Source organism: Sinocyclocheilus anshuiensis, unplaced genomic scaffold (genome assembly GCF_001515605.1).
Source record: "Sinocyclocheilus anshuiensis isolate Anshui unplaced genomic scaffold, SAMN03320099.WGS_v1.1 scaffold183, whole genome shotgun sequence".
Lineage (NCBI taxonomy): Eukaryota > Metazoa > Chordata > Actinopteri > Cypriniformes > Cyprinidae > Sinocyclocheilus > Sinocyclocheilus anshuiensis.
In genome coordinates this window covers 4238529-4250393 of record NW_015548309.1, presented here as the reverse complement: position 1 = coordinate 4250393, position 11865 = coordinate 4238529, and the positions used below count along the sequence as shown (strand labels likewise).

Here is an 11865-nt window from a genome sequence, read left to right as displayed (position 1 = left end):
AAAGAACCAGTTACTCTTAGGAGCCTTCGTGATGCAAAACCCAGTGCCACACACCCTGCGAGTGTGCAATCTGTACATATCATGATTCACGTTTTATATTGTTTATTATTGTTTGCATGTTTAGAGTCTGCAGATATAATGCATAGACTAAGAAAATGGAGTAACTTGTAATTAATATATTAATCATTATTTATTTTATACACTTATTTACAAGGATTGTTATTGTTTGCATGCACAGTGCATGTGCAGAATCTGCGAATATAACGAATAGACTATATGAAAACCATAAATGTAATATTTCACCCTGATTTATTATCGTAGCATGTGTCTCGTTATATCAGTGCATTGTGAATTATTTTGCAGTTTGACTTTTCCTGCATGTTGCTGTGACACGCGGCTGTAATTTAACTCGTATAAACCCATGTTACTCTCAAAACTGATCGGATTATGATTCTGTTGACATGCGTAATTACGCATGGTAATGAATGTACCACGCACGGGTGGGGCGGGGTCGCCTCCAGCTGCGGTGGTCCAAGGGGCTGATGCTGATGGATCCGGCTTGACAGAACAAGGTTATTCGCCAGGAGAGAGTCCGTCCATTTTCTTCATCCGCTTCAGTAGCAGCAGCTCCCCGCCCGTTCGCCGCTCGCGCCACGGAGCGCGTCTCACGGCAGAGGCGCAGGACGAGTCCAGGTTGCCGCGCCCAACAGAATACGGGATACGACCGACTCCTGCAGCTGGCTGGGATGCAGAAGCAGAAACGCAAATTATGGTGAAATAATGTCGTTTGGAGGAAACATCGTCTTTCTGGCACTTTGCTAATACGAGGAACGCAAAGAATAAAGGAGGAGGTTTTTATTTGCCGCACAACACCGGAGTTGATGGAACAGGAAAAGTCATTTCCATTGATCTAATTAACCTTTACTGATCATTCGCGTGTGAACTTTTACCTTGATGTGAATCTGGGAAAATAGTGTGTGTTCTTTGCAATGCACCACATTAGAGTGTTTTTCTAACATCTTCAGCACACTGAAGCAGTGAAGATGCAGATGCAGATGCTGCTGCTTTTAAGAACGATCTTTTTCATTGCAGGATGTCCACATGTTTTGTTGCACGGAGAAAACCGTAATGCACACACCAAAGAACCAGTCACTCTTAGGAGCCTTCGTGATGCCAAACCCAGTGCCACACACCCTGCGAGGCATCGAGCCGCAGGTACACCTGCCTTTAACATCAAACAGACTTCAGAAGACAACAGCAACTTGACTTCACATCTCTGGCTGCTTTTGGAGAGTGGAGGTAAGCGGTATGGATACAGACATCTCTTGTTGAACAGAACACACACAGTCACGGAGAGTGGCACAAACCTGCATAAGCGCTTACGACGACATAAAAGGAAAAAGTTGAATGCTGAGATGCCTGCTACCATGGGAACAGTAAGTGGACACAATAACTTTAAGCCGTATTCAACAAGCAAGCGAGGAAGAAACCACAGACGCAAAAGAGGCACAAAGGAACACCACAAGAAAGTGTTTAAGAGCTTGAAAAGGGGCCAGAATAAAAGCGCTGTCCCATTGACACCAGTCGAAACTTATTATAACGCCCTGACATCCTCTTTATCGATGTGGGAACCAATGCCTAAGCCTCTAGCTCTCACCTCCACAGATTTCCCATTCGACCTCACCAGATATGCTGAGTTCCACACCAAACAGATAGACGACCCATGGGACGCCACGCCAATGACACCTCCATACGCCGAGGATGAGGAGAGCGAATTCTTCCCCAATCCTTTCTACCCTGTCACTAGCGAGACGTATGGGGCGTATGCAATCACCATTTTTGCCGTCCTCATTTTTGCTGTTGGAATAATTGGGAACATAGCAATAATGTGTGTGGTGTGTCATAACTACTACATGAGGAGCATCTCAAATGCTCTTCTGGCCAACCTGGCCATTTGGGACTTTGCACTGCTCTTGTTTTGCCTGCCACTCGTGGTGTTTCACGAACTCACTAAGACCTGGCTGTTGGGCCAGTTCACCTGTAAAGTCATACCCTATATTGAGGTAATGGATTCCATGTTCATTCATAACAGGTTTTAAATGTTTGTTTACATATGATTATGTGAGATAGGTGCAAATCATTGCTTTTAATAATGGCATTTAAGCTTAATTAGAGTAAACCTTTACATTTTGGCACTTGAAAGGATTTTTCACCCAAAAATGAAAATGTTGTCAATTCATCACCTTCATAAAAATGGCTCAGTGTTTATTGTCCACAAAAAAAAGTTTAGGCCCAAATTTAAGATTTGAATTTCAAATAAAATTCAAATCTTATAAAATAAAAATAAAAAATCAAATCTCATAAAATGTTAAAATGTAAAAAAAAGATGTCAGTAAAAAAAATGTCAGTCATATATAAATGAAGCAAGAAAGATTTCAGCATTCAAAAAAAAAATCATGGTTTGGTTTATTATTAACTATTTGCATCTATTTTCAAAATGCATTCTTTCAAATTGCGCAGAATAAGCATTAATCTGTTTATTGCAAAAACGATTCCTTTTTTTTTTTCAGTTAAAAATCTTCAATTTAGGCCTAAATATTTTTCGAGTGCACAATGAAAGTCAATAGGCTCCAATGTTGACCAACGTGTTCTTCAAAATATATTCTTTTGCATTCTTTTACATTGTAAGGATCTAGTTTTCCATGTATACGTTTAGTAGTGATAAGGTTTGCTTTTCTTGAGGGTAAGGTATTGAAACCATGGCATTGTGGGTAATTCGGTCTCGTTTCGGGAGACGTCAGTGCTCCCATGCAAAAGATCATCCACCCTGCCCTCAGGACACCTGCACTGACAGTCTGCTCTGATCTCTGTCCCACTACCGTCACATACTGTATGGTGCAACCATAACCGCTTATTTCACATGAAATCTGCAGCACCCCGCTTCATCCTGATCTCCTCACCACACCCAGTTTCAGTAGAGCTCACTTTACACCATCCAAACACCACATTTCTTTAGTGTCAAATAATAGTGGACTCATTTTTTGACTGGAAACCTGTCCTGGTGAACCTCACATAAACATATACAGATCATATTTTACCCCAAAATCAAATGCATTAAGTAAAATTATGTGATTTTATTTTTTTGGTAATTCCTATTCTTGTTTTTTCTCATCAGATATTTTGTTAAAGTAATACAGTAATTTGTACAGTAATACTTTTTTTCATTTTTTTTTTTTCATTTATTAATGCATTGATTTAATGTAAAGGCAGTACTGCCTTTACTGTCATTGAATCTTACATTACAGTAATGAGAGTGATATTTTTTAACATTATAATAAATAAAAATTTTGGATGTAATATGTGCTTAATTGTCATGCAAACAATGCTATAATGCAAAATATCTTAAAGGGATAGTTCACTAAAAAATAAAAGAAAATTGTCATGATTTACTTACCCTCATGTTGTTCTAAACCTGTATAAGTTTCTACTATTGAACACAAAAGAAGATATTTTGAAGAATATGTAACTAAACGGTACCCATTGTCTTCCATAGTATGGAAAAAAATACTATGGAAATCAATGGCTACCGTCAACTCTTTGGTTACCAACATTCTTCAAAATATCTTCTGTGCTCACATTTTCATTTTTGGGTGAACTATCCCTTTAACGTTTCTCAAAACTGGCTTCATTTACTTTAACAAAATATAATTTATTATTTTGTTCTTTTGAGAATTTAAGGTCAGACCACAACAAATGAAATTGTAATGCACAATATGGCATCAATGGAGGCACCAATCTTAGTTAAAGAAGCGCAATAATACCAAATGTATTGCATTTATTGCTGCCCTTGCTATTGTAATGCAATCTTGACAAACAGTTTCATACACTCAGGAAATAAAGGTACAAAAGCTGTCGCTGGGGTGGTACCTTTTAAAAAGGTGCACCTTTGTACCTTATTTACCCCTAAAAGGTGCATGTTAGTACCTTAAAGATGCATATTAGTACCTCAAGTACCTTAAAGATGCATATTAGTACCTTAAGTGTGCATATTATCTTAATGGTACATATTAGTACCTTTTTAAAGGATACTGGCCCAGTGGCAGCTTTTGTACCTGTTTTCTGAGATTGTAGACTTCAGCCTTCCTCTATTCAAGCAGATAGGAGCTGTGCTTGTATACAAAGAAAATAGCTGCCCAGGGGCGTTACCAAGATGGCACTGATTGAACTGCCTTTCCTTGAAGAGGCTTTGGTGAGATTCACCCATCCGTTTGCCTTAGAGATGTAGATTGCGATTGCTTTTGTGAAGGTGAAAGGTGTAAGGGGGTGTTAAGACTGGGTTTTGGAGGAAAGGCCTGGTGGCACACAGCGTGCCTGCTGTGATTGTATGGAACAGGCAGAGAGGGTTAAGGGGGTGTTAAGACTGGGTTTTGGAGGAAAGGCCTGGTGGCACACAGCGTGCCTGCTGTGATTGTATGGGACAGGCAGAGAGAGCCAGGAGGCTCGGTCTGACAATGGTGAAGCTGAATGAAAACAAGTCACTGTGCATGTGTACATGTGCCCGTCCCTCTGGCTGCATGAATGCTGATCGGCAGCGACTGCATGCAAGCTAAGTGGTGAGTAAACTCAAAGTGCTCCACAGGGAGAAAACGCCTCCGGCTCCATCGCTGTGAGCTGGAAGTCTGCATTCTGGGAGAGGGTCTTGTTGCGGCTTTTGTTCAAACCTGTCACTTTTCACATTTGACGTCCCGTCACTTGTTGTCTCCTGCAGAGGGCTGCCGCTCAAGGGTGGAGAAATATATTATGGAGTTTTGCTCCACTGCAGGCAAGTTCAGCGAATGCCACTTGAACTTGTCTGATCATTGGGTTTGTTTTATCAGAGGACTGACATTTCTCAGTGCGGTAGCTCAAGCAAATCTGAGGGCAGCGTGTCGGTGCAGTGTTTTAACTTGACTTGTGTTTTGACTGGCCTTTAGCTTTTTGGAGATTGCATCAGTCACAGCACAGACATTTGCACGAAGGCCTTGTTTCGTTTGAGCAAACATGCTGCAGAGGCATATCTGACGGCTTTTGGCCTTCTAGCATCGTCATAGCAACATATTAAAAACACTCATAACACTTTAGGAACTGAATAACAACCTTAGCATCGTGATGGTGAATTTTGATCAAGTAAACACCACTTAAATTATTTCCAGAAATTTAATTTGATTTAATTTGATTTTATTTTTTCCCCATCCATTCTCTAAACTGCTCTAAAAAAATTTTATTTCATTTTTTATTTATTTATTTAGATATATATATTTTTATTTTATTTTCCAAACCACTTGTCTTATGTATGGTAACTGGATTTTTTTTATTTTATGTTGTTATTTTATTTTATCCTTTCTCTAAACCGCTTGTCCTAGGGTCGCTGTATTTTTATTTCATTTTATTGTTTGGCTTGTTTTTGTTGGCTTTCTATTCTATTATTAAGTCACTTTGTGTTTATGTTTTTGATCCAGGCTGTTAACCCCTTCTAATGGTCTGAATTTATATAGCTGAATATGTATTTGTTTCATTCTGTGGTCATCATATATAACAATATTACTGTAATAGCTTTTGCTTCTAGCTCGCTCATGCCTCAGTGCATCTCATTTGTCAATAAATAAGAATTATTGCCTTCCCTGCTGGCCGGTAGCCCAACAATGGCCTGCAGTCACCCAGTCTAAAAGCAGCCGTTAAACCAGATTAATAACCAGCACCTCCATCGTTCTGAAGAGCTTCTTAATCAGAGAATTAATGAGGCGTTAGTAAAGACCATTGCAGCCAACGCCATCATCACCTGCTGCTAGGAAACCTGTAAGCTAGAAAATGCCTCCAAACGCATGTGAATGTCAGATCAGACTGAGAGAGAGGTGGGTCATGGTCTGGACTGTTTGCCAGAATGTGAGGTGTGTGGAGACCAGAGAGACCTTAGATTTGATTACTGTGAAAGGAAGGCCGAAAGTCAGCTTCAAACCACATGAATCATGCAGCCATGATCTTGACTCCATGTTCCTTTGCTTGCAGACTTTTCTCCCTTTGTCTTTCTAAACATTCAGAAGTTTTCTACCTGTCAACATTTGTGATAATTCTTATATATATATGCTTCATTACACCATTTCAGATTCCTTTTGTTTTGTACAGATAAAGCCTGTAAAAAGACAATATTTGACCACATTTTGAAGATATTTATGAAGATATTTATAATGTATTTTTATTATATGTTAATATTAAATATAAAAAATATTTTTAAAAAGTCTAGTAAAAAAAGACTTTATAAAATTGTATATATATATATATATATATATAATATTCATTATTGAATATTATTCACTCACATTTTCTTCAGAAAATGTACATATCACAATGTACAAATCCTTTTTTCTGTCAGAAGAAACATTTCAACTAAACAGCTATCTTTTTTTTGATGCAAGAAGCAAAATACAGTAAGAAATCTAGTGAAAAAAAAGTTTGTCAAGTTAAAAGTTAAAGGTATAGTTTACCCAAAAATGAAAATGACCCCATGATTTACTCACCCTCAAGCCATCCTAGGTGAACATGACTTTCTTCTTTCAGACAAATACAGTCGGAGTTATATTAAAAAATGTCCTGGCTCTTCCAAGCTTTATAATGACAGTGAATGAATGGCCCAAAAAAGTGCGTCCATCCATCATAAAAGTAGTCCACACGGCTCCGTGGGGTTAATAAAGGCCTTCTGAAGCGAAACGATGCGTTTGTGTAAGAAAAATATCCGTATTCAAAACTTTATAAACAGTAATCTATAGCTTCTGCTAACTGTCGTACATGCGTTCACAAGAGAGCATTTACAATCAGAGGATGATGGAGGATGTAGGCGTAGCATAAGCTCCGGTGAGAATGCATGTATGCTAGTCTCGTGAGAACCAAGTTTTGATTACAGCAAAGGAAAACCAGTCTCCTCTTGGCTTATATCGAAATCCTGTGACATTTTTGCTTTACAAATCTTCATTCTGTACTTCTAATTTGTGACCAGTGTTTTGGTTTGCTCTCTCCTCTGCGCTTCCGTGTTCGTCACTTCTCACTGGAGCTTACGCTATGCCTACGTCATCCGCTGAAACGCCACTCTCTCGTGAACACGCTTACCAGAGAGTTGATGATGAACTGATTCACAGAAATTAATCAAACTTTTGCGAAGAGAGGATCAAAACTAGTTTCTTGACAGTCTTTCGGAAACTTTATGGGCACATAAAACGCATGAGGAGCCCAGCAGTAGTTTGAAGTCCGAAGCATCATTTTCCTGACCTGCTCGTCCTGCGAGAATATTCCCATCCCACAATCCCACGCAGTAAACCGATGATCATTCAACGTGCTGAGCGTCTAATGGGGCAGGATGGATGCATTTCACATCTATGGAAGTTATATAGCGCCATTACAGCATCTTAATGGACACAATGGTCCATAATGGATTCTGAACAGTCTGCTTTTTGTCAAAATGATGAAGGATCTCACCAATCTGTTTTTGGAGATGAAAGAGGTGGGTTAGTTTTTATTAAGCCAGCAATGCACAACAGCACGAGCGTCGTTCCGCTAGTTGTCTCCTCCTTGATGCTGATGTGCCTGATTGCTCTGTAATTATGATAATGAAGACAAATACTTAGTTGGCTCTTTCATTTGGGTTTGTATCATCCTCTGGGATGCAGCTGCTCAAACGTGGCCAAGAAGCTCTCCAGTTGTCTTATATATATATATATATATATATAATTCATTGTAACAAATGCCATTTTATTTCATAATTTACTTTTTGGAATTACATTTTTGTCAAAAATATTAGTATTTTGCATTCATTGGATTTTGGATTGTTTATATGTAAATAACAAAATCCATAAATAAATTATTATAAACAATCTATAAAAAAAATTATTTTATTAAAGTTTTTATTATTTCGTTTATTTAATTATTCTTTTTTATGTTCATATTTTTTTCAACAAAAAAAGTAAAAATGTACTTCATATAGTTTATTTTAAGTAACTGCCAAAATTACTTAAAGTTATTTAAATACATAATGAATTTGATGAACACATTTGATATTCTTATTAAAATATTTTTTTTCATACAGAAGTGGAAAATACAGGATTCCCACACCTTTTGATGAATGAATTGCAAATATATATATAAATATATATATATATAAACACAGTAATTTTGATTAAAAAAAATTTCAGTTAAATTAAAAATTTAAGTACATAAATAGAAATATAAAATTATATAAAATTATATTTAAAAAATTATATTCATGTTTTGCACGAGCGTCGTTCCGCTAGTTGTCTCCTCCTTGATGCTGATGTGCCTGATTGCTCTGTAATTATGATAATGAAGACAAATACTTAGTTGGCTCTTTCATTTGGGTTTGTATCATCCTCTGGGATGCAGCTGCTCAAACGTGGCCAAGAAGCTCTCCAGTTGTCTCCCATTCATTGCAGTTTCTTTTGTGTCGACTCTGCAAATACTCTTTCATATCACCCCATTTATTGTCGCAATAGTCACGCAAAATGTCCCGTTTCGCAGTGTTCGCAGGAGGTTGACTGTCATGATAACGCAGCAGATAAAGTCTGTAAAAATGAGAGCTGTTTGTTTCTCTTCTCTCTTCTCTCTTCTGCTGCTATGTGCTGAATGATTATTAGGAGAGTGTTTCCAGCTATAGGATTGGGTTCAGCGAGATGTAATTCAGACTTTCTGGTCAAGAGGTTTGTTTACGCCACTGGCCTTACAGCATTTACACTAGACTCCTACTGACAAATAACACAGTTCTCATAGATATGGCAAACAGGGTTGTCATTATAACAACATTTTGACAGCTGGCAAATATATATATAAATATATATATATATAAACACAGTAATTTTGATTAAAAAAAATTTCAGTTAAATTAAAAATTTAAGTACATAAATAGAAATATAAAATTATATAAAATTATATTTAAAAAATTATATTCATGTTTTTTTCCAAATTTTCCAGGCCAGATTTTCCAGGCCTGAAAATCAGTTTTCACATATCTTTACAGTTTTTTCCATATTTTTAATTTATTTTTATAATTTTGTTCAGCATCAGCTTGGTAGTGAAGTATCAGTATTTTTCCTATCCTTTTTATGACCTTTTTTCTTGTTTGTTTTTAGTGAAACTTTTAAATTATTATTATTTAATTTTTTTTATTGAAACTGTGTTTTGTGTTTTTATTTTTCCAGGTGGCGTCTCTCGGCGTGACCACCTTCACCCTCTGTGCGCTCTGCATTGACCGTTTCCGTGCCGCGACCAACGTCCAGATGTACTACGAGATGATCGAGAACTGCACCTCCACCGCCGCCAAGCTGGCCGTCATCTGGATCGGCGCCTTACTCCTCGCCCTCCCCGAGCTCCTGATCCGCCAGCTGGTGTCTGAAAACGGCGACGGCACGCTAGACGACCCGGCGTCTGAACGCTGCCTGATTCGCATCTCCACTTCCCTCCCCGACACGCTGTACGTCCTGGGCCTGACCTACGAAGGTGCTCGTCTCTGGTGGTGCTTCGGTTGCTACTTCTGCCTGCCGACACTCTTCACCATCGGCAGCTCGGTGGCGACCGCCCGGCGCATCCGTCGTGCCGAACGCGGCTGCGCCAGAGGCAACAAGAAGCAAATCCAATTGGAAAGCCAAATGAACTGCACCGTGGTCGCACTGGCGATCGTATACGGGGCATGCGTGGTTCCCGATAATGTGTGCAACATGGTTTCGGCGTACATGGCGGCCGGGGTCCCGCAGAGCACCATGGCGCTGTTGCATCTGCTCAGTCAGCTGCTGCTGTTCCTGCGCGCGGCCGTTACGCCGGTGCTGCTGCTGTGCCTCTGCAGACCCTTCGGCCGTGCCTTTCTGGAGTGTTGCTGCTGCTGTTGTGCAGACGCGTGTGGGATCGCAGCCCACTCTTCGGCCACAGCCAGCGACGACAACGAGCACGAGTGCACGACAGAACTGGAGCTGTCGCCGTTCAGCACTATACGCCGAGAGATGTCCAACTATACAGCTACTGGATCCCACTGCTGAGTGAACGTGTGTGGATTCCAGTGCCAACTGTACTGTACTGTACAAGCACATGCTTTTGTCTTACTGTGTAAATACTTTGACCACAACCGGTATGTTGCTCTTAAAGAAGGTAAGGTAGACTGAAAATTATGTAAGTACTTTTTTTGTATAATTGTCCTTAATATATATAATTATATATATATATATATATACACACTGAACTAGTGACTGCTTTAATTCTGCAGTTTTTTTGCACTGCCAAACACTTTAGCTTTCTCTCCAATCTGTTTTCGCACTTTCATCACGTCTACACTGGAGGCGATCGACATCGAGTCACCCCGCTTCAAACTGAGTCTGTCTACACTGGAAGCGTTGATCAAATTAAGATGCTCACTAACCACAGACCAGTCGCGTGTAGGTTTGAGGGGTTTTAGGCTAAAGGTAAAATTAAAGAAATCTATTGAATGTAAAATTCTATTAATTTCAACAAGAATCCAATAGTAAAATAAATAAATAAAATATTTTTCCCATAGTTTTTATTTAATTTTAATTAAATTGTAAATATTTTACTTTATTTCACTTTACTTTAATATTTTGCTTTTAGTTTCTTAGCCTTTTTTTTTTTCAAACTTTTACTTTCAGCAAAAAAATATTTGTAAAAGTTTATTTTACATAGGTTTTATTTTTTTATTTCAAGTAACTGCCAAAACTTATTTAAATACTTGAATGAATGAATGAATGAATGAATGAATGAAGTTCATAGCAAGAATATAAGCATATTTGATATTGTTAATAAAATCATTGTATTGAAGACAGAAATGGAAAATACAGGCTTCCTACTTTTTACAAATATTTTTCAGTGATGTTTCCAGGAACTTATAATCAATTTGAAATATTTAAAAATCCATTTTTATTTTTTAATCCATTCAAGTTTTTCTTTATTTGTATTTTTTTTTTCATATTTTTTATGTTCTTTGATCATTTTAATTTAATTTATTTTTCATGTAATTTTACATGATTTCTAATTTAATGTAACTTTTTTTTTACTATCATAACTTTTTTTTTTTCAACCAAAATAAAAGTTATGGACTTTACTTAGGTTATTTTATTTCAAGTAAAAAGTAACTGGCAAAAGTTATTTAAATCCACAATGAATGAATGAAATTTATAGCAAAAATATAAACATATTTGATATTGTTAATAAAACATTTTTATTTAAGACAAGTAGAAAATACAGGCTTTCCACACAGTTGGACTAATAAATTGCAAATATTTTTCAATGGTATTTAAAATCATTTTAATAAGTGTTTGATAAAAATCTTTTTTCAACTCTAAAATATTTTTTTTTATCAAAATGATCATAAATTACTGTTACAAGTTACACATCTAAATAGCTTTAAGCAATTACTTGAAATTTTTACCAATGGATTTTTGTTGGAAATAAAAGGTAATAAGATAAAATACGAATTATTTAAAAAAATTAGTTAATTAAAATTAAATAATTTAGCAGGCTTGAAAATCAGTGTTACAGGTTTCCATGATCGTGTTAACACTGAAAATAAAGACTAGCTGAACTAAAGTCATATCACATCGCTCCAGCGCAGACAGTTCACTTGATCTAAAGGGATGTGTCTAGTTGATTGCATCCGGTGTAGACACGGTGTTACTGTCGCACGGTGTGTGTGTTTCTGCATTTCTTGAAAGTAACATTTCTCTAATGTTTCTAAATGGCTGTGTGTTGCGTGCTGTGATCTTGATGAAGGTGATTCTTGTGAATCGTTCTTGAAGTCTGTAGAGCATCTGTATGTGTCTTATA

General features: G+C 37.5%; 1 protein-coding gene across 1 annotated transcript; it reads left to right on the top strand.

Annotated features, from left to right (window-relative positions):
• Nucleotides 1-475: 475 nt before the first annotated feature.
• Nucleotides 476-10468, top strand: LOC107656396 (prosaposin receptor GPR37-like). The gene is made up of 2 exons (XM_016444250.1): nucleotides 476-2063; nucleotides 9240-10468. Exons 1-2 carry the CDS (start codon nucleotides 1044-1046, stop codon nucleotides 10068-10070), a joined length of 1851 nt encoding a protein of 616 aa, XP_016299736.1. The 5' UTR covers nucleotides 476-1043; the 3' UTR covers nucleotides 10071-10468.
• Nucleotides 10469-11865: the final 1397 nt, after the last annotated feature.